The sequence below is a fragment of the Uranotaenia lowii genome, chromosome 2, assembly GCF_029784155.1.
Source record: "Uranotaenia lowii strain MFRU-FL chromosome 2, ASM2978415v1, whole genome shotgun sequence".
Taxonomy (NCBI): Eukaryota; Metazoa; Arthropoda; class Insecta; order Diptera; family Culicidae; genus Uranotaenia; species Uranotaenia lowii.
The window spans coordinates 207,072,553-207,097,229 of record NC_073692.1 but is presented as its reverse complement, the minus strand read 5'-3'; the positions used below and the strand labels follow the sequence as shown (position 1 = coordinate 207,097,229).

At 37.3% G+C, this 24,677-nt stretch overlaps 1 protein-coding gene across 1 annotated transcript; it reads left to right on the top strand.

Moving 5' to 3' along the window:
* The first annotated feature begins 9,137 nt into the window (after positions 1-9,137).
* On the top strand, positions 9,138-11,744 carry LOC129742277 (uncharacterized). The gene has a single exon (XM_055734158.1). It carries the CDS (start codon positions 9,138-9,140, stop codon positions 11,742-11,744), a length of 2,607 nt encoding a protein of 868 aa, XP_055590133.1.
* Positions 11,745-24,677: the final 12,933 nt, after the last annotated feature.

The window sequence follows — 24,677 nt, the reverse complement described above, 5'->3', positions numbered from 1 at the left end:
AAGCTTTTACCTCCTTTCACTGATTCGATAGGGAAGTGGAGCTCTCATACAATTTTTTAACTAACTCGATTGCTAATCTAGCAAATGGCAACAAATATAAACTCAAGATGATGAATTCTTGATGATTTGGTTCCCCTCACGGGATGGAAATAAATAAGAAGTGCCGTTCGTTTGTTTTGACAAATTCCAGAGCTCATCAAATAAATTTAACCAAATTTCGCAGGGGAAAGTATAAGAATACGAGAAATGATTCTAAGGTTATTAAAAATCCCTTTTTACCTTCCAGTGAAGGTTAAGAGATGGGAAAATAGTTCCGCACAATTTTTTGTATTACTTGAGAACTTATCCAACAAATGGAACCAAATTTGAAAGAAAAAGTAAAAAATGTTTCTATTGTTTTTTTTAAAGAAAAATTTTATACAGTACAGAGCCAAGAATGGAGGAACTTTTGTCGCATAGTTTTGAAAAATTTTCAAGCAATAGAAACCATATTTTACATGAGTGGTTTTTTAAGATTCATGACCCCTCTTTTTTTCATAGGAGAAGCGGGAAAAAGGAATGTATGTAAAGCTTGAACACTTATCAAGCAAATAGAGCCATATGTGAAATGCGATGTTATTTGATTACGAAAAATGTTGTTACGGCAGTTCGTGGACCCTCTTCACATTGCTGGGGAGAAAAGCAAATAAAATCGAATACTTAATATCAGATTTCAAAACAATCATTGAAAAACATGTGATGTGAAAGCTCTCATTGTAAAACTATCGAAAATTTATTTTTAATGAAACTATGTTCATACAATTTATTGATTTTTAAAAGGTGCAGCAAAGCACACCGGGTCAGCTAGTTGTTTATAAAAACCATCTGACGTAAATGGCTTAATGGTTTACTTAATCTATATAGGTCTATCTTGACATAAGGCTATGATCATTTAGTATCCGGGCACTTTATTTTGGTGATATCTACGTTAATAGACCTCGGATATGCAAAACTTTAGTAGCGTTGTGTTGGTTATGAAAAGGACTATCTTGCCTGTTTTTGATAGATTTTTAAGTTAACGTGTGTTTGAGATATTCACGACGCAAAAAGACATGGTAAAAATAATTTTGCACAAATTTGCTCCTTTTACGCATTTTGCGCCTCGAAAATTCTTCATTGTTGACTTGGAAGGTCATAAACTCTTGAATTTTTCTGATTTTTTTTTTCGGACCAAATGATTAAGAAGTATAAGGAGACACTTTTGGATGCTCACGAAGTTCAAACCAAGCATCTTAGTGGAACCCTTGATCTTAAATATGGTAAAAAGTCTATGGTTATTGGGGATAACTGAATGCAGACTCCTTAAATAATGCAAAAAATCCATTTTCAGCAGGCAAAAAGTGTTGCCTGATTAGTAGACACCAAGTAAATAACTAATAATGATCAGTTACAAAGATTGTAATCTGTGCATCCGGTTTTTACGCAATATGACAGATGTGTTCTGAAGGACAAAAAAATTTATGTTAAAACCGGATTTAAGAGATCAAATTCTTCGAGATGCCTACTCATGAAAAGGTTCCAACACGATTCCAATTGCTTTTTCCAGGTGAGTTTGTGTAAAATAGCATGATTTTGCAAAGGTTTTGCTTCTGTGGTAAAAAAAATAAACCAATACATGCCTGAAAAAAGTGTGCAAAGATAAAAAAGAGATTTTATTAAAAAGTTAGAGTATTTCTTGAAATCATTGATAAATATATTTTTTTATATTTTTACATTAAATGTCATATTAACACCTTCATTTCTTTCATAGAAAGTTTTTCGATCAGATGAATAGTTTTTGAAATACACACGTTTGTAACTGCCCGGATACTAAATGATCATAGCCTTACATTGAAAGTTTTCTTATTAGTTAGTTCTTAATTGGTCACTTTTGCTAGATTCGATCAAGCGTTTAAAGCTTGCAGTTGAGACATTAAAGTCAAAGAGAGCATAATTGCGTAAGAAGCTTACTTTTGCAGAACGCAGGGGGTCATTGCTACCATAGCGCGTATTTCTTGATTCCAGTGATAGCCAGTCACGATTTCGCAGGGTTCTTTCTGGAGCATAAATATGACAGCGCGAAAGTATCCAAGAACAATCGATTTCGTTTTTGAGAATTTTCGCACCAAACAGTGATTGATTAATATCATGGCGATTCGACAGCGTGTGGAGGCCAAGCAAAGCGCAGCGTTGTGCATAAGGTGGCAGATTTTGAGGATTATCCCACGGTAGATCACGCAGAGCATAACGTACGAATTTTCGTTGAACCGCTTCAAAACGCGCCACCCATGTAGTTTCGAATGGCCACCACACCAGATTTGCAGATTCTAGTATTGAACGGACCAGGCAGCAATACAGAGCTCGTAGGCAAACAGGATCTGTAAATTCTTTACTCAGACGTATGGCAAACCCCAGCATTCGATTGGTCTTTTCAAGCAGAGTAGTGTTCCTTGAATGTCATATGACTATCCAAAACAACGTCAAGGTCCTTTATTTGATTAACACGATGTAGAAGTTCGCCCTGGATATAATAGTCGTACAAAAATGGAAGTTTCTTGCGTCCAAATGTTATGATACAGCACTTAGAAACGCTTAACACTAGAAGGACCGGCAAATTGAATATACCTATTCGAACCGTGACCAGTCAAAATGACTGGTAAAGGGGAAATTTTTTCTATCAAAATATTTTAAACTTTTTTTCTTTTGAAATAATTTTGTTATTAATTCGATAACATTTCTGTTATAAAATTGAAATATTTTTTTACCATGGGTGCCCGGAATCACCTCAGTTTGGCATAGTTGACGAATGCGTGTATGTCATAAAATGAATATGTCAAATAATTATCAAAAAATTAAAACACATTATCAATCTAATAATAAAAACATGTTAGATGGCTATGGTTATTGATCATGGGTGCACGGTTTCACTTCAGTTTTGTTTTAGTAGATATTTTGTAGCATCCATCACTCTGAAATTTTTCAACTCCACGCCTATAAATTATACCTGATATTGTAGGTTTTGAAGCATATTTTTTATATAAGTAGAGCAATTTACCATGGGTGCACGGATTCACCGCCATTCATCCAAATTCAATTTTTTGCATGTTAAAGGTAAAGAATAAAGACTTTTAAAGATTCAAATGAAAATTTTCGTAATATACATGGTTTTTCACTATGGGTGCACGGATTCACCGCGTTTTAATCAAATATTGGACTTTTTGCATTTTTTAAAAAGGCATTATTACAAATTTTAACTAAACCAAAGTCAAAAGCGTGTCTTTCAAGTTGAGACATAATGATTTAAATAAAGATTTTTATTTAAAGCTCCGTTTTTTCATTCCTGGAAAAGAAATATTTCTATTATATCTTGAAATAATAAACAGGTTTTTGCCATCGTATATTTGTCTGATAAGATCTGATCAACATTCAAGAAATTGGAAAACGGTTATCATGGATCGAGTGACTTTAAGGAATTATATGCATCAAGTTATGTCATGCGACAGAAAACAGTGGAAATAAAAATAATGAATCAACATTGTCAAATGTACACATTGATTTGTTTTTCCTTAAAAGTGTTTCGATTGACTAATGTTGCATTTTAAATGCCTATCATATCTAACTCAAAAATATTTTGTGTTCTGAAGCAAGTTGAAAATTATTTTTTTCTATATAATTAACTACGGCGAATTTACAGTCATTCCGTGCACCCATGTTGATATATCTTAGCGCCGATGTGGTCTATCAGATAGACTGGCGTGAGTCTAGTCTAGGTATGCCAGGTGTACTGGGTTCGATTCCCGGTATCGGCAAGAAAACTCTAGGGTTGAAACCCCGTAAGTTGCCGACAGGTAAGATGTGTTTCCTTTCATAATAAGAATGTTCAATAAGAATGTTCAATCAGTTGCCACCTTTATACACGGGTGCCGGAATACCTGTAAGTGAACTTGCATTGGAAATTTGTCGAACCTAATAATCTAAGAATTTATGTGAATACATACTTGGGCAGAAACTGCGGTGAATCCGTGCACCCATGGTGGATAATCAACATATGAAAAATAATCAAATATAAAAAAAATCATTCAAATTGTTCATTTTCATAGCTTATGTCTCAAATTTGAATAAATAAGTACACAATTCATAAATATTTTACTCATACAAGTTAAGTATAAAACATATTTATCACCTAAAATTACTCGATTACTCGAATGGACATGTATTGAAACTAACATAACTTTTACAAATCTTGATGAAATTTCGCCAAATTTTGACAGAAAGTTTGATTATAGTTGAGCAACAAAACGGACTAAAAAAATTGGGAGTCAAGTGCTTGAAGCGCCACACAGCGGCCAATCCGAGAAATTTTTCTTCAAATCTTCACGACTTCGCATCGAAAATCAATAATTTCATAACGAATGACACAATTCTGCCCACCATAAATCAACTAGAACTCATTGTCTTGAATGTAGCTTGCAAATGAAACCAAAAGCAAGCGAAATTTTTTTATCTTGTTTGAGTCATAGGGTTGTGAATTTTACCAGTCATTTTGACTGGTCACGGTCCGAGTGTCCATGGCGAAATTTTTCTCGCCTATTAAAAGAGCTAGTGAAATAAAAAATACACAGTTTTGTAGAGATTAAAAATTCATGAAAAGTCGTATTTTTTGCGAATTTTTAAAGCGAAGTATACAAAAGATATTCAACAAACAAAGTGTTCAACCAGTCATTTTGACTGGTGCGGTCTTTCTAGTGTTAAGGCCAGTAGGTTGACAGCACACCAGTTCACTACTGTATTGAGGAATTGCTGTAGTATCTGACAATTTGCCAAACTGTTAACGTTCAGAAAAATTTTCAAATCATCCGCGTACATAAGTACTCCGCATCCAAAAAGCAGCATATTAATATCGTTGCAGAACAGGGTGAACAATAAAGGGCTCAAATTACTTCCTTGTGGTACACCTGAAGTCGGAATGAAATCTGAAGATTTAGATGTTCCGATTTTAACAGCAAGACGACGATTTGTTAAATAGCTTCTGATCCACGCACAAAATCCCTCAGGTAATCCCAGGCGTTCTAGCTTTAAAAGTAAAATTAAGTGATTTACTGAGTCAAACGCCGCAGTGATGTCCGTGTAAATTGCGTCGACTTGTTTGCCACAATCCATATTAGATATGCAAAATGATGTGAACACTGCCAGATTAGATGTTACCGAACGTTTCGGAAAAAAACCGTGTTGATTGTTCGAAATCCAGTTCCTGCAGGCTGAAAACATAACATCGTTGACAATCCTCTCTAGGACCTTCGAGCAGGCAGCTAGTGATGTGACACCACGATAATTGCGAACCTCTTGCTTATCACCCTTTTTGAAGACTGGGCTCATGAAAGATCTTTTCCAGGTGGCAGGGAACCGATTTCGTTATAAGGACTGATTAAAAATATAAGTCAGGTGCTTAACAAGTATAGTGCAACACTTTTTCAACACGCACGCAGGTATTCCATCCTGCCCGGCTGAGGTAGAGTACTTTAAGTTTTTGATAGCCTCGAAAACCATATCCTCTCTAACAGCAAACACGTCGAGATTCAACACATCGGTAGGCAATCGTGTCACGGCTGCGCTAATTTGTTCTTCTGTTGGCGATTTAATTGAAAATATACTGGAGAAATGCTTTGCAAAAAGGTTACATTTGTCAGCAGATGATTTTGCAATTCTGTTATCTAAATGTACCTCCGCAGGTAGGCCAGATTCCTTCCTTTTGGATTTAACAAAATTCCAAAACTTTAGGGTTCCGACGAAGCTCACTTTGAGTCCGATTCACATAACGGCGATAGCATAATCGATTATAGATTCGATATTTTCTGGTAGCATCATTAAGTTTAGATTTCATGAATGGGCATCTAGAATAAGTAAATGCTCGAAGCAATTTCGAGCGCAGCTGTTTCAGTCGTTTTAAGCGAGAATTAGTCCAAGGAGGTCCAAGCGGAGGTCGAACCATGGGCACAGATTTGTCAAAAACGTCGTCCATAATTGCGCAGAATGAACTAACAGCTACGTCTACACTTGTATATCTTTGGAGATTTGTCCAGTCCACTTCAGATAGACATAGGTTCATGAGATCGAAATCAGCACGATGGAAGTCACGTGCCGATGGGTCGAAAGCCTCAACAAAAGCGACCGGACTCGGGGATGCAATGTTGAACTCAAGCGGAGGATGGTATATGTCTATAAGTATCACAGTATAACTTAATTAATATTAATGTTGCTCTTCGGGGGGGGTTTTTGATAAAGCTCAGTTGGCAAGTCAGTTGCTTCCTGAGCCGATGTACGTAAGTTCGAGTCCAAGAGAAAACATCGCACACAGTTGTACCGGATAAGTTTTTCAAAGACTGTTCACCGACTGCATCGTTGATATAAGTCGCGAATGACATAAAGATGTTAAAACGACTATAATCGAAACAAAAAAAAGTTGCTCTCCAGCCATAAGACAAAATAAAGAACATAATTTTCACGAAAACAAAAGATAAAATTCTAAAAAATAAAAACATTTAAGGGGTTTACGAAATTAAATTGTGGAAAGTGTAAAAATTCATATGTTGGTGAAACTAGCCAGTTTTTAGAAAAACAAACCAAACTCCATCAAACAAATGTATTAACGAAACAAATAAGCACTGGTTTAGCACAACAAAGCTTAGAAACTGGTCATATTTTCGATTTTGAAAACACCAAAACTTCAGAAAGAGTAGCAGGAAACAACGCAAGAATAACTACAGAAACTTTTTACATGAAACTGAGAAGGAGCAACAATGTTATAAGCAGACAACCAGATTCATGTAATTTTAAAACAGCATACGACCCCCTCATTTCCAAATCCATTGATACACAAATGTAAACTCAAAACAAAACAAACTGAGCCAGAACAAATTAGTATAGACGAAAGCCAGTTATTATTAAGTTGGAAAACAAAAATTGTAATTGTAGTAATTATTTGTAATTTAAAATATATTTTAGTGTCCCCTTAAGAGGAGCAATTGCCACAGTAGCTCGAAACGTCTGGACAACTGGTAAAAAAAAACGTTTTTAATTTGTAAAACTAGCTGAAAAACGTCGATAAAATTAATAAAACCAACATTCTTCAAAAAGCTGTTACATTGTTTTGCATACATTTAGGGGTAAAACATACTATTAAAAATTCTACTAGCTGAAACCATGAAAATAAATGTTTGGATGGATGAAATTTTGAAGTCAACATCAAATATCAGCATTTAGAAATGAGATTAATGAGGTCTCATTTTGATTTGCATTTTATTGCATTTTACCCCCAGACTGGTAGGTACTTGAATTATAAAAATATATATTTAGGTATAAAAAATGGTCAATGTCTGAAAAAATTTTTAGGCCTTTTTTCCATCAATTCCAATATTTGTTTCTTTTTAGATAATATTCACATGATCACACAATCAAATTTTGAATAAAATTCATGTTATTTTAGGCTTACTAGACACTTTCAGAAAAAAACGGGACATTTCACGAAAAAAGCGGGGCATTTACGAAAAAAGGGGGACATTTCAGAAACTCTTGAAAACCTCATTTTTATGACCATTCCTCTACATAAGTGAATGTTCCTTTATCTGAAATAATTCATAGAAAGTAACAAAATATGGATAAAAAATTGAATTCTCAAGAAAACTTTCATCTTTGTATACTGCAAACACTATAGTCGACAATGTTGTAGTTCAGAGTAATTTAAAATTCGAAATTTAAATACAGTTTTTAAATTTTTTAACAGCCGTTTTTGATCATCTACCAAGTTTATTCAATTTAACTCATTTCAATTTATTCCTGTCTATTTTATCCAGAATTTAATTTTATGCTTGAGTTTTTCATTCAAGGGATTCGGCTAGGATTCAAGAGAAACATCTGGAGCCATCAAGTGGTATGAATAAGAAAATAGCATTTTCTTCGATAGTTTTTACTGAGCTCGAACTTTAGAATGGCCAAATTTGAAAGCATTTGCTCAACTAGATATGAAAAAGCAGAGTAGATCATTTACTTTCAACCAGCTCCGGATTAAAAATATGAATGCTATTCGAAGTATTTGACTCACAAAACTGCTTGAAAATAACAAAAGCAATTACTAGAGCTTTATTCACATCAGCCATCATCATTTGGAAGCAACTTAAGAAAATGTTTTCTTCGAAGGAAATTGTTAACATCGCTAGAACCTGGCTAGAACGTACTCAAAGAACGCTCAACTGAACCAGATTGTCATAGTGATGCTAAGATAAGCTTGCCAGATTACCCGATTTTACCCAAACTTACCCGGATATTTGACACAAAATTTGGAAAAAGTTCGGTTCGATCCGGTTTCCCGGAATTTGTAAAAAAAAGCCTGGATTTTGAACAGATTCATTTGCTTTATTTTAAATCGACACGAATACCATAAGGATGGTAAAGTGCCACTAATAAAACCAAAAAAAAAATTTATTTAAAAAAAACTTAAAGTGAATTATAATAATTTTTATTTTTACGACCAAAACAATTTTTTGAGCAGGTTTTATCCAAATTCAAAATTCGAAATCCAAATCCTTTTTATTTTTATTGCAAAGTTCGTGGTTGTAACAAAATTTGCCCGGATATTGTCCGGATTTACGGTTAACAGTTTTGGAATCAAATGCCAGGATTTTAAATAAAATTGCCCGGATTCACCTGGTTCGGATTTGTCTGGATAAAATTTTGGCAACGTTAACGAGTTATTTAATCTTGTTGTATACAAACTTTCTAATCTAAGTTTGTGGCATATCGGCAAATTGAAAATCTAATTAGAGAGCAATTATGATAGATATGAAAATTGATAGGTGGAAAGGTCAAAGCTAGAGCGCTTTGGGTAGAAGAAACGAATAGATGGTGAAATTGTGAGCTTAGGGCATTGTTTCTTATCGACAGCATGAAACTGAATGTGTGATTCTTTACCCGGCATCTGCTGGCTGTTTGTAGTAAGTGACGAAGAAGCCACATTGCTACCCACAACCAGCCCAGATGGGTCGAACACATGAGGTTGCGTCCGACCGGGCAGTAGCGGATAGCTACTTTGGAAACAGGAGCCTGTTTTTCCAGATAGCTATCCGATGGCGCTGAACCGACTGAAGAGCCTGGAACGACGTTTTCAACGAGAGCCGCATATGAAACAGAACGTGAACCAGCAGATTGAGTACTACCTGACCAAAGGCTACTGTCATAAGGCCACGGCAGAAGAGCTGAAGAGTACCAATCCTTCTTCCGTGTGGTATCTTCCTCTTAATGTCGTGCTGAATCCTAAGAAACCGCATAAGGTACGTTTGGTGTGGGACGCGGCGGCCAAATCGCAGGGTGTTTCTCTCAATTCGTATCTGCTCAAAGGCCCCGATCTATTGGCATCACTTCCGGCGGTCATTAGCAAGTTTCGAGAGCGACGAGTTGCAGTGGGAGGTGACATCAAAGAGATGTACCATCAGCTCAGGATTAGAGACGCAGACAAACAGGCGCAAAGGTTTCTTTTCCGGTTCCCGGAAGACGATCATCCTACCGTTTTCGTCATGGACGTGGCCACCTTCGGCGCTGCCAGTTCTCCATGCTCGGCGCAATACGTCAAGAACCTGAATGCCCAACAGTTTTCCACTCGTTATCCAGCAGCAGCACAGGCCATCGTTCACCGCCATTATGTCGATGACTACTACGACAGCTTCGACACCGAAGAGGAAGCCATCGAGCGAACCAGAGAGGTACGTTGGATCCACTCGAAAGGTGGATTCGAGATCACCAATTGGACGTCTAACTCTACAGCTGTTCTTCGAAGTTTGGGAGTGGGTGGTGGCTCCAGAGAGTCAATCCATTTGAACCAAGACAAGGTGACGGATTACGAACGAGTTCTCGGCATCATGTGGGACACGCAGAACGACGTGTTTTCGTTTGCGGTGCCCGCAAACGCAGCGGCTACAGAGGCAGAACCACCAAAGAAAAGGGGAGTCCTGAGCACGGTCATGTCGCTGTTCGATCCAATCGGCCTGTTGGCTCCATTTACGGTGTTGGGAAAGATGCTCATGCAAGACCTGTGGCGAGCGGGTTGCGACTGGGACCAGCGTATCGACGGAGAGTGCCTGGATAAGTGGCGACAGTGGGTCGCAATGTTTTCTCTGGTCGAGGGTGTTCGGATTCCAAGATGCAACTTTGGATCGACACCTTCTGACCGATTTGGCCAAATACAGCTACATATCTTCAGTGATGCCGGGGAGAATGCGTACGGAAGCGTCGCGTATCTACGGATTTGTGTGGAAAATACTGTAAAATGTTCGTTGGTGATGGCTCGATCGAAAGTAGCACCGATAAAACTTCTTTCCATTCCACGGCTTGAACTGAAAGCAGCAGTCTTGGGAGCGCACCTGAGTCACACCGTTAAGAACAACCATTCCCTTCCTATTCATCAAATTTTCTACTGGAGTGATTCTCGAACTGTTCTCTCCTGGATTCAAAGCGACCAACGTCGTTATCAGCCGTTCGTCGGCTTCCGTATCGGAGAAATTCTGAGTCTCTCCAAGCTGACAGACTGGCGCTACGTTCCAACCAAGCTAAATGTAGCAGATTCGCTCACCAAATGGGGTCGTCTTCCGGATCTTTCGAGCGAAGGTTCATGGTTTCGTGGCCCGGAGTTCCTGTACCAGCAGCCGTCGGAATGGCCTCAACAGAATCTTCCCGCTGCAAATACACGAACGGAAATCAAGGCAATACACCTTTTTCACGGTGTGGAGCTTCCAAGTTGCTTTATCGACGTGACTAGATTTTCGAAGTGGAACGTTGCAGTTCGCACCGTGGCGTGCATTTTCCGATTCATCTCCAACTGCCGGCGCAGAGCAGCTGGCAAATCCATCGAAGCCGTCCTTTCGACTCCAAAGCTTAAAAAGCTCATCAAGGTTGAAATTCCCTTTGTGGTGGTTCCGTTGCGGCAAGACGAGCATAGATGTGCCGAAAATACTCTCTTCAGGTTGGCTCAGAGCGAGTCGTACAGCGCCGAAATCAAGATATTGAAGAAGAATGCAGAATTACCTTTTCAAAATTGGTTTCCACTAGAAAAATCCAGCCCTCTCTACAAGCTTGTGCCCCTGATCGACGCCGATGGTGTGTTGAGAATGGAAGGTCGTTCTGAAAAGGCAGAGTTCCTCCCTTTCGATCTTCGCTTTCCGATAATTCTACCGAGATCTCACTACGTTACGGATCTTTTAATTCAACAATACCATGAAAGGTTTGGGCATGGATATCGAGAGACGGTGAAAAACGAAATCAAGCAACGTTTTGTGATTAGCGGTCTTACCAATTTGATAAGACAAACCGAAAGGAACTGTGTGTGGTGTAAGGTTCGTAAATGTCTGCCGAAGAATCCTCGTATGGCTGCACTTCCTGTACAAAGACTAACTCCATTTAAACGTCCATTTAACTTCGTGGGCATTGATTACCTGGGTCCTGTTGAAGTCGTCGTCGGCCGCCGCAGAGAAAAACGCTGGGTTGCGGTGTTCACGTGCATGGTTGTTAGAGCGGTGCATTTGGAAGTAGTCCACAGTCTTACCGCGCAATCATGCATCATGGCAATCCGCCGTTTCATCAGCCGCCGAGGTCCAGCCTCCGAATACTTCACAGACAACGGGACGAACTTCCGAGGTGCGAGTAAGGAGATAATCCAACGGGTAGGGGAAAAGTTCATATAACGCCCCATGTGGCTAATACGCGCCACTCTTGTTTTGAAGAATCTGACACATTTGGAGCCTGCAAAATATTACCAATTTGTTTTAAATGCTGAGATTGGTCATGGCAAGTATGAATTTTCCCTTAAAATGCCCCTGTGTCGTGATAATTTCACAATTTAGGTTTTTCTTCATTTCGATCTAAATTTTAAAACACTTTTAATAAGGTGTCACCAAGCAGAGAAAAACGAATAAGACAATATCTTCTGACACATCGATAGAGGAGAATCTAAATTATGATTTTATGCTAAAAAATCATACTGAACTCGCTAAGGTATGCTTTTAATGGGTATGTTCTATCACGGCCCATGTGCTCTTTATAACGCGCCAGTCGTAGTAGGCTGAAAATAGCATTAATTTTTCAAAAAGGCCAATTTTCATTGAAAATGAACAAAAAGTCTAAAACCATATTTTGAGCGTTAATTCAGCCCAAAAAATCTATTTTTCATTTTTTGTTAGATTTCTGTTAGTCCATTTTGATTTTCTTTTCAGTCAAAGTGTCTGTAAGTATTGGTGTGTTTTCGGTCTTCGGCTGCTCTCGGGTGTGTTCGGCTGCTAGGCGCGTATTGAATACACAGCGGCGCGTATTCGCAACACAGTTTTGTTCTGTGGCTTAGAATATGATTTTTAAAAATCATGTTTTTGAAGAAACTATAGCAATTTGAGTAATGAAAAATTATAGGAATTTGTAGAAAACAGTTTTCTTCAACGATTACACCCATTTTTAACACAATTTGTACGTGGAATACATAGAAAATGAGCGATTCGCTTAGGTGGCGCATAATAGGGCATGTTCCCCTACGAGAAATTGATGCTGTTTGTGCCGATGAATTTACGACTGCTATCACGAGTTGGCACTTCATCCCACCTGGAACACCCCACATGGGAGGGGCGTGGGAAAGGATGGTGCGCTCGGTGAAGCAAGTCATGGCCGCTTTGGACGATGGGCGTCGATTAAACGACGAAATCCTCCTGACTACGCTTGCTGAAACTGAGGACATGATCAACAGCCGGCCCCTAACTCTTGTTACCACGGACTCAGTGATGGGTGCACTTTGTCCAAATGTCTTCCTGCGAGGTTCAGATCCCAACGAGCCGCATGAAGTCATTCAACCTACGCATCCTGCAGAAGCACTTCGGGATGCTTACAAGAGATCGCAGCAGCTGTCCGACGAGTTATGGAAGCGGTGGATTAGAGAGTACGTGCCGACAGTCAACCAACGGTCCAAGTGGTTCTCCGAAACAAATCCTCTAAAAAAAGGGGATCTAGTATATGTGGTCGAAGGCAGTCGACGCAAGGCATGGGTTCGAGGAATCATCGAAGAGCCGATCGTTTCTGGTGACGGAAGAGTCCGCCAAGCTTTGGTACGCACAACTGGTGGTGTTTTTCGACGTGGAACGGCGAATTTGGCGGTACTAGAGATTGCTGACAGAGTCCAGACGGTGGGTCCAGAGAGTGCCGCTCATCATGCAACTTCTGATACTGGTGGTAACGCTGATCCGGTGGCTCCAGAGAGTGAATCCGGACCAGGTTTACGGGTGGGGGACTGTTGAGCGTGTAAAAACTGCGCGACTCGGCAGCCCTTGTCAGAAAGTGTGCGCGAGATAGGCCATCACGAACGGGGGAAAAACATAAACAAAAACAAGCGGGAGATAGTTGGAAATCTGTAGCGTATGTAGTACGGAGTAATAAAACTTAAAAGTATTTCCTAATCCTAATAGTACGGATATTTCTTAAAATTAGTAGTACGGGAGTGACTGATTATAATTATTCAAACCTCTAAAAGGTGAAACAGTGAGTACAAAACGAATCCGCTGAAGAAATTGTTTGCTAAATGTAATTAAACACACATAGGTCACGTACGAGGAAATTAACCTACAAACCAGGTTCAGGACGATTTCGATCAGTTTTAATTATAGCCGAACAATTGTATTGTAAATCGTAAGTAGTAAACCTATATTTTAAATTAGTCATCCTAACAATTATGTTCTTAAAACTAAGGTTCCGGACGGAAATTAAAAAGCGATTGTCATTCGCCGATCCGAACAAGTGTGAGCAAGTGTGAGAGCCCGAGTAAAAGAAAACTAAATGTAAGTTTTCAGCTAACAATTTGTTTAGGACTCTAAATTAATAAAATGTGAAATATTTTAGCTTCAAGCTGCTACAATCGAGAAAGGCTGCTTTGAGGATTCTTTTCTTATCCGAACACTTGAAGATTTAAAGGCCCGGTCGGACGCAACCTCATGTGTTCGACCCATCTGGGCTGGTTGTGGGTAGCAATGTGGCTTCTTCGTCACTTACTACAAACAGCCAGCAGATGCCGGGTAAAGAATCACACATTCAGTTTCATGCTGTCGATAAGAAACAATGCCCTAAGCTCACAATTTCACCATCTATTCGTTTCTTCTACCCAAAGCGCTCTAGCTTTGACCTTTCCACCTATCAATTTTCATATCTATCATAATTGCTCTCTAATTAGATTTTCAATTTGCCGATATGCCACAAACTTAGATTAGAATATATATCCCAGCGGCAATCAAAATAAGATAATTAACGTATACAAACTTTGCGAAAATGCTGATAATTTTGAAGAAATAAACACAAAAAAAAATAAATTTGAATGATCTTCTGTGTTGAACCGATGAATATATATATTGAGGCTAAATTTAGGTTTTTCCAGTATAAGTCAGTGAAATTTCATGAAAGTTTCATTCAATTTTTACGGTCTTATCGGTAAATGTCATGTTCTTTAAGAAAGAACATTTCTAGTTTTGAAAATCATAGATGGATGATAAAACATGATTAGAAAAAAATGACAGGAGCTGAAAATTATCGAGGAGAGATTTTATAGGAAGCGTTTTCATCAAGCACTGACAAACTATTTTGAAGTTGTAGGATCGGAGAGGGTTGAGTCTAACACAAAAGTTTTCTCAGAAAAAAGCGGGACATTTTGAGAAAAAAGCGGGACGGCGAGACATTTTCTAAAAAGCGGGACATGTCCCGCTTTTGCGGGACGGATGGCAACCCATCAGTGTTGCAAAATTGATCTGTTTTTTTACCTTTTTGGATTCAATGCACTTAATTTTTTTCGGAAATGAATGGATCTATTTTATCATCAAATTACATTATTTGTTATGTTTCTTGCTTTTTCAGGTAATATGAGATTATAGTTTGATTTTTTTTGTATCTGAAAATTAGACTTCGTGCCGTCACAATGGTTTGCGAAATTTTGATTTAAAAAAATTGCGCCTTGTGACTTCACGAAACTAAATTGCTCTAAACTAAATTTAAATCAAAATTTCAAAAAATCAAAAACAGCGATTCTTTTTGATTGTAACTAACTGGTACTTTTATGAAATCATCGTAAAATTTGGGCGTATAGAAGAGCAGAAAAGAACGGTTTGGTAAAAAAATAGAAAAGTAGAAAAAGTGGTGCGTTGTGACGTCACGACTTTTATGGTTTAAAATTTGGATTCGGATTTGTGCGATAAAAATACTTTTGATTCCGAATTGTAGCGCTTTAAATTCTGAGGTATATTTATTTCAATGTGGGCAATAAACCGTAAAATTTACATACAATTTACCAAAAATTCCGAATAAAGATGTTTTTCGGCTTCGCGGTCCTTAATGTGTTAAAATAAACATTAACAAGTGCGGATGCTTAATTTCCAAGAAGAAAAGAGTGCAGCCATCAGGGTGTTGGATCTAAAAACTTACCTTTAAATTGTATTTTCAATCTACGGTTTCCCCAATGTTGTGGCCTAATTAAACTGATTCAATATCCACTGATGGGTACCTACAAGTTTACCAACACGTAATAAGCATAACTTATCAAATTTTCATCATTTATTAAATATTGAATGTAAATTACGATGTCCTAATTGAATTCTAATTTGGCAATCTCATGCCTACCTTCAGGAGCCAGAAGCGTGTCGCCGCAATGAGCAAATCATCATCACTATTTGGTAGGATCCATCAAAATTAATTACAATCGTCATCAACAGCCTGCCTGCCTGCCTGCCAAGCCATCACGCACCGGAAGTGAACCCACCGGAATGGGCAGAGGCGAAGGGGGCGGAAATGTTGCGGACATGTTGGAATGACAGGAACCCAATCCTACTCCAATAGATATTACTTTTGCAACCGCCATGCCCTCCCTCGTAAGTTCATCGTTTCAAAATGTTGCATCGGATGGTAATTAGTTTATTGTTCGGGTGTAAATATTTCCCTAATGTGCGATTGCTTTTTGATGAATTTTCACTTGGGAAAAGCGGCTCGGGCTTCGAATCTCGATCTATGATGGCGGAGCGTGGTCGAAATTTTTATTGAATTTGATAAGAGGATAACGCGTTGATAGCTTTTGTTAATTATGATTGGCCGTCCATAGAGCAATAATTAAAGGCTGGTAATTATCGAAATAGATGTTTAATTATTATGAATTGTAACGCTAGATCTTTACTAGCTAACCAAGATGAATTCTTTTCATTTTTGAAAACTCAAAACATACATATTGCTGCCATCACTGAAACTTTTTAAAGCCGGACAATATCTTGAAAAGCAATGCTTTCTTAAAAATTTTACAAAATGATCTAATTAATCGACAAGGTGGGGGTGTAGCTATTTGTTATCAACAGTCGTCTCAAATTTAGACTTCTTCCTTCATTCAATACAAAAGTCTTAGAAACAATTGGAGTTGAAACAGAAACTTCTATGGGAAAAATTATAATTGTTGCCGCATACTTGCCTTTTCAATGTAGCTTTTAATAGAATAATTTCTTGAAGGGAGATTTACAAAAACTCACCAGAAATAAATTAATATTTTTTTATTATTGGTGACTTTAATGCAAAACACCGATCTTGGAATAATATTTCAACAAATATTGGGATCAAATCAATATTTTTTTCAAATGGGAATATTTTATTTAATGACAGCGCTGCAGGTTATCATACTGTTCAATATCCTAATGGGCAAGGCCGTGCGAACGGGGGGGGTAGGGGGGGGAGGGGTTTAGGGCCCCCCCCCCATGGAGATTTTTTCCAAGTAAAATTTTCAATGTAGTAAAGCGAAATGACTTGATCTTAAAAGGTGTTAAATAAGTGCTAACAAGAAAGTCAGAAATTTTTTTCGCCTCCGGTGGAAATTAGTCTTAACTCACCCTAGACATGAGACATTTCATTTAACGAAATTACATACATATATGCCGATCACGAATTTAAACTTATTTTTATTGTAAATTTCGATTTGTAATTCAATCAATATTTTGTATTGAAACTCTAAACTTGACATTCAAAAACACTATCTCGTCTTTAGAATGGGTTTTTGTTGAGAAGTGTAACGAAACAAATTAAGAGTTTGAAATCAACCATTTTAACATCAAAATTGATTAGCCGAATACTAATTTTATACATTAACAGCCATGTATCTTGACTCATGATGATCAACAGAGTTAGCAAAATAAAATCTAAAACCTAATCCTCTACTTTATTACTAAGAAATTTTATTTACAAAACATCGTGCTGATATGAAATATTCTTCAAGTAACCAATTACAGTCTTAATTTTATTTTGTGATTCTTGTTCTTCTAAATGCTCAACATTATTCGAAAGCGATTAATGAAGTTTTAAATCAAATTGAGTTTTAGATATTTTTAAAGCCAAAAACTAATCGTTTTGCAGGTTTGAACAAATTTGGTTAAATGAATTAATGAATGAAATGAATGAAATGAAATTTTTCAAAACTGTAGAATCCTTTTTTTGGATCATGCATAATCATCTTTAAAATATTATTCCTGAAATGAATTAAATAATCAATAAACCAAATCAGAATCAGGTTTTTTTAACGTTGATTTGTTATATCATCAGTTATCAATGATTGATTTCACCTGAAACTGATACATTTTCAAGTTAATAAAATCCATATCACTAAACAAAAGGTGATAGAAGAAATTTGACAACTAGTGCACTTAAATCTACCAAATCAATAATTCAATCATAGGCACCTAAATGCTGTTTCTTAAAGTCAATTAAATTCTACTAATAAGTTTTTTAAATGGTTAGACAAGTTTATTGAAAAAAAAATTCTTGTAAAATGTTAAAAAAATATCATTTTCTTCTTCATATTTTGTTTTAATTTTCAAATATATTAAGAGAATTTCGAAGTAAAACTATTTAAACTTTATGAATTATTTTTAAAAAGTTTTTTTTTAATTCTAAATTTTTGTGTTCTGAAAACATTATTTTCTTGGAAGCCTTTGGAACTTAATTTGAAATAAGAAAAATATAGTTTCCATCTTCTGTCCTTTCCAGGACCCAATATTCCAATTGAAACCGAAAAAAATCTACACAGCTTGAAATTTTAAACTTTAAAACTTTCGATTGAAAATTCATATAATTATAAATTTTTAAATTTTATTTCATTAATTTTCATTATATTAAAGATTTTTTTCAATCGATCATACTGTTTAATTTATTTTATTTGAATTACCTAGCAACTTGAAAGTTAAATTTTAATGCTCAATGTAAACTAAATTTGTATAAACTCTGTGTTTTCTATATCAAACAAAAACTTAGAATTCATCATTTTTATTTTTATTTTATCAACTTATTATTGATCATTTTCCAATCTGTTATTTGTCAGTTTAATTAAACATGTTGTATTTAAAATATATAATAAAGTTACTATTTTGAACTTCAGAACATTTATTTTAATAGCTGCAAGAAATTTAATATAGAAAAGGGTTTTATCTTTGACTTGATCACTGGCAGTCTTGAATTTAAATATTTTCTTCATTTTCCAAATAAAATTCAATTATCAACTATTAAATAAATTCTCCAAAGTTCAAATTGTTTTTTCTCTAATCAAGAATCAACATCTCAAATCGTGATTGTTTTTTTTTTTTAAATTCAAGGAAGTTCAGCTAAATTTTTTAATCAATCCTTCCACTAAAAATGAAGAAAAGAAACGTTAAATATAATCAATAATAATTAACATTCATTATCATTTTTCTAAAAATTTCTAATCATGGTTGATAACATTTATTTGAGAATTCAGTTATTCTTTTTAAATCTGGTGTTATATTTTGTGTATTCTATTTCTGTGCATTAATTCTTATGCCTGAAGCTTCAGTCGAAACTTTGATTATCGAATTTATTTTCAAGCAAATTTCTTTTTCCAAATAAGGAACATCATTTTGACTTACTGGAAACAGCATTGAGTTGAAACATTCATTCGGATTTTTATTGAAAATAATGATTTATTTAATCAGTAATATTTATTATTTTTTAAGTTCGTGGGTTAATCATAAGTAAGAAATTGTTTAGAAATCAATTACCTTATTAATGGTATATTTTTGGTATTGTAAATATTTTTGGCTTAATTTTGAGTTTTGAAAACCCCCCCCCCCCCCCCCCCCCCCGGACGGGTCCTTCGCACGGGCCTGCTAATGGGCATACTTGTTTCTCTTCAATAAGAAATCCTTCCACAATTGATTTGTTTCTAACGGATTTAGGCGAGCATTGAAGTCAATTTAATCAACATTTGATCGATGATGATCTTCAGTTTGTGATACGACTGAAAATCCTTCGTCGACGCCAATGTCAACGAACTAGGGATCCTCATTTGAAATTTATTTATTGCGACCTTCAAAAAGAGATCAAACGTCGTTCAAATTTTATTCGTAATGAAAATTTTGCTGAAGCAGTAGAGGACATAAAACCCTACTCAAAGCTGTTTTGGAAATTAACTAAAATTCTGACAAAGCCTCATAAGCCAATTCCTACTTTGAAAGATGGAGATAAACTTCTTTTAACTAACGCAGAAAAAGCTCAATATTCAGCCCAAAATGTTTGCTCATGATTTTTAATTTAAACATGGTAAGTCAAATTGATGCTCAAATTTCCCTAGAATTTGATGATATTCTTTCTAAACAACATGTGTTTGAAAGTTCTTTTTTTTTTTTAATTATTCGTTTATTTCATTCGGCTCAGACCTTTTAGTATTACGGAGCCAAAGTTCCTTTTTTTACATCAATTGCTTAAATCTACGTCACGGATTTATTTCCACACTATTTTTCGTTTGATTGTCAATTATTGGTTTTATGTAGACTGGTTTAGGTATTTACAGTTCATTATTTTAAAACTAATATAGCCAAAAAGAAGGAAGAAAAGATGAAAAAGATACTTAAACGCGGAGATCGATAGATTTAAGATAAAGATATATTTCGAACATGTAGTCAAGGTCTACCGCAGCCAGCACATCCCTCACCGGAACGCTAGGTGGTTTGCCTCGGGCCCGAAGGGAATCTATCAAATTCGCTCTGGCGGTAAGATGGTCCTCACAAGACCAAACAATATGCTCGATGTCATGGTAACCCTGACCACAGCGACACAAATTGCTGTCAGCGAGATTCACACGAAAGAGTAACGCGTCTAAGGAACAATGATTGGACATGAGGTGGGAAAATGTTTTAATAAAATCCCGACTCAGGTCCAATCTATTGAACCAAGGTTTAAGGCTTACCTTTGGGATAATCGAATGAAGCCACCGACCCCACTCATCCTCATCCCATTTGCGCTGCCAGTTGACAAGAGAGGTACTTCGAACTAGAAAGTAAAATTCGTTGAAGGCGATTTGACGCTGATAAATGTCGCCTTCAACCGCGCCCACCTTTGCCAGTGAGTCTGCCTTCTCATTGCCCATTATTGAGCAATGTGAAGGCACCCAGACAAAGGTGATCATGAAGCAGCGTCTAGATAAAGCACTCAACGTCACCCGTATCTTTTCAAGAAAGTACGGCGAGTGCTTTGCGGGCCTTATTGAACGAATAGCCTCAAGAGAGCTAAGGCTATCCGTTACAATGATGTAGTGTCCAACGGGTCGTGCGGCTATATTTTCCACTGCCCAATGTATAGCTGCTAATTCGGCTATATACACTGAGCATGGAGATTGAAGACTGTAAGACGCACTTGAAATTTGGTTGAACACTCCAAACCCGGTACATTCGTCTATCAGGGAACCATCAGTAAAGTACATTTTTTCAGCATTGACGTGTCCATACTTTGCATCAAAAAGCCTGGGAGCAATAAGAGCACGATGTTGTTCCGGAATCCCACGGATTTCCTGCTGCATGGACAAATCAAACTGGACAGAGGCAGAGTCGTATTCAGGGTGAAAAACACGAATGGGAGAGAACGATGAAGGATTAACCTGCATAGACATGAATCCATGATATATAGTCATATATTTTGTTTGAAGATTTTGCTCTAGTAGCTTCTCAAAATTTGCAATCACCAATGGGTTCATGACCTCACACCTGATGAGGAACCGGAGGGATAATGAGTAAAACCGATCTCTCAGAGGGAGTACGCCTGCCAAAACCTTGAGGCTCATGGTGTGAGTTGAAAGCGTACAACACAGCGCTATTCGGAGGCTACGATATTGAATACGCTCGAGTTTAATGAGGTGTGTTTTGGCAGCAGATTGGAAACAGAAACTGCCGTACTGCAATACTGAGAGAATAGTTGTTCGGTACAACTTGATCAGGTCTTTCGGATGGGCTCCCCACCAGGTGCCAGTAATTGAACGGAGAAAGTTTATTCTTTGCTGGCATTTTCCCTTCAGATACTCAATGTGGGCTCTCCAGGTGCACTTGGAATCAAACCAAACCGTTTGAAAGTTCTTGTGAGACGAATATTGATGAACTGAAATTGATTTTCAAAAAATAAAAATAAAATGAAAGCTCCGGGGGAAATGGGATTTTCTATATTCTTATCAAAAAGTTTCCTAGAAGCATTTTATATTTTTTAGTTAAAATCTTCAATTAATGTTATCACTTGGCTTATTTTCCCAACAAATGGAAAAATGCCAAAGAAACTCCAACCTGGAAAAAGTGCTTCAGAGCCTTCAAGTTATCGACCAATTAGTTTGCTTCCTTCTTTAAGTAAACTATTTTAAAGAGTTATTTTGAAAAGAATGATGATTCACATTAATCAGAATTCTATTTTCCCTGATGAACAATTTGGTTTTTGTCGTGGACATTCTACTACACATCAACTTTTGAGTGTAACTAATATGATTATCTAACCCTAGCAAATCTGAAGGTTATTCAACTGGTGTTGCTCTTCTAGATATTGAAAAAGCATTTGGCACAAAGAATTAGTAGCTAAATTAGCTCGATTTTATTTTCCTGTGTATCGCTCTAAAATTATTCAAAATCATTTAACTAGCCAAACTTTACAAGTAAGCTATCAAAATTCACGCTTTGAAAGGACACCCATTAGAGCTGGTGTCCCTCAGGGCAGTATACTTGGGCCAATTTTATACAATGTTTTTACTTCTGATCTTCCTGATGTACCAGAAGGAAAAGGAAGAAGATTATTTGCTGATGATACTAAAGGGTGATACGGTCAAAATTTGGTCAATATCAACTTGACGTATTTCTTTCAATTTTGCATTAAAAAAAACCTGAACACCCCTCATTTTGAAGGTGTGTGTGTAGAATGTTGCTCCTATTTTTATTTTGGAATTCACTCTTCAGTTGTCGAAATGCCGTCCAAGGAAGAAGAGCAGCTCGCACGCAAAGCTGGCGTAATCGCTGAAAGTTGTCAAATCAACCATTACAAATGTAATTAAAGTGTTTGGGGAACGTTTGTCGACAGCCAGGAAGTCTGGATCGGGGGGAAATTCGAAAACCGGAAGCCGCTGAGACGACAAAGAGAGTTGTCGGTATTTTCAAGCGAAACCCTAACCTCTCTCTCCGAGATGCCGCAAATAAGCTGGGTGTATCGTCCACAACCGTGCATCGAGCCAAAAAACAAGCCGGACTATCGACTTACAAGAAGGTAGTGACTCCAAATCGCGATGATGAACAAAATACGACGGCCAAAGCGCGATCCCGGAGGCTGTACACGACGATGCTGACGAAGTTTGACTGCGTGGTAATAAACGACGAAACCTACGTCAAAGCCGACTACAAGCAGCTTCCGGGACAGGAGTTTTATACGGTAAAAGGAAGGGGAAAGGTAGCAGTTATTTTCAAGCACATGAAACTGTAAAAGTTCGCGAAGAAATATCTGATTTAGCAAGCCATCTGTACCTGTGGCTTGAAAAGCAGCATTTTCATAGCTTCCGGGACTGTCAACCAAAAAGACTGGTGTGTGGGGCACGAACGGACGTGTGAGTGTGATGACACATTCTCTCAGCACAGGCTCGAGTAACGTCCAGTCTTGACGCAGCAGTCGGTTAGGTGGGCCACCATGGTCGATCGGCGGTAGAGCATAGTGTGGTGGGTGATCTCGAGTGATTATCTAAGTTGCACATTTGGCGACCGATACAGGACTTTGTTGCTTTAGATAACACATTGCAAAGTGAAAAAGTGTTTTGAAGTGAAAATTTTTGTTTCCCTATACAAAACAGAGCCTTTATTTGAGATCACCCACCAGAGAGAAAACACGTGTTTTTGTTAAGTTGGGAGCGAAAAAGTCCAGTGCTGCCAGAGTAAGGTATTTTTTTGAATATTAATTTAATATTCATGATACTTACGTAAAAAAAAAATAATTTAAGAAAAAAGGCGAGTTGAGAGGACAGCCTTATCATGCGAGTTGGGAGGACCGCATAGATATACAGCGCGTTGAGAGGACAGCTGTTAAGGAATAATGGCGAGTTGAGAGGACAGCCTTATCATGCGAGTTGGGAGGACCGCATAGAGAGACAGCGAGTTGAGAGGACAGCTGTATGAGAGAAATGGTGAGTTGAGAGGACAGCCAAATAAATGCGTGTTGGGAGGACCGCATAGAGAAACAGCGTGTTGAGAGGACAGCTAATTAAGAGAAATGGCGAGTTGAGACTAGAGCCAAATGAAGGCGTGTTGGGAGGACCGCATAGAGAAACAGCGAGTTTGGAGAACAGCTGTAAAAGTAACATGGTTAGTTGAGAGGCAGACAAATAAATGCGCGTTGGGAGGACCGCAAAGAGAAACAGCAAGTTGAAAGGATAGCTGTAAAAGAGAAATGGCTAGTTGAGAGGACAGCCAAATAAATGCGTGTTGAGAACCGCAAAGTGCAGTAGCAAGTTGAGAGGACAGTCAAATAATTGCATGTGAGAAGGGCCGTATTGAACTACAGTGACTTGAGCGAGAACTATTAAAGTAAAACAGAAAAAGTAAAACTTGGAGGTTTGAAATAGTTAGTAGTGAGTAAGAGAGTAGGTGAAATGCACCAGAATGATAAAAAGCAAAGCAAAAAAGTGCTGCAAGCGTGAGATAGAATGGATAAAATTAATGTAAAGAGTATGAGAGCGAAAAAAGTGAAGGAGGGGAAAATGAAACCTGAGTATTGCCTTCTCACATCAGCTCTTTTGTAAGCGTGTTAAAGAAAGAGAGGATTCGAAACATTAGTCCGAGTCTCAAGTAGTTATTTAAGCATAAGATATAGAAAAGTATAACTTGAGCAAAAAATAAATAAAAATGAAGCCTGAATAAGTCAAGTATGTAGGAAAAAGAAAAAGTTATGTATAATTTTGATAAAATGTATTGTAATAGAAGCATAAAAAAGAACCTGTCAAGCGTAAAGTGGCAGTGAAGATCTACATACATCTAAACACGTGATATAAAATAATCAAGTGTGTGAAAATGGAATATGCCACGTGGTTATCAGACAAAATTATGAAAGGGAAGTAAAACTTAAAAGAGACCTAGAGCACTAGAGCAGACCTAAAGTGAAGCGTCTTATGCGAATAAAAATGAAAAAGTGGAGCTTGCTAGAGGAGTTCAAAACGAGCAAAAGAAAAGCATTACAGATAGAGAAATTTGAGGACAAAGAAGAAAAAGTGAACCATTATTGCGGAAGGGAAAGCGAAGAGTCGTGAAAGGCAAGCAGCTTTATTTGAAAAAATCATGCTA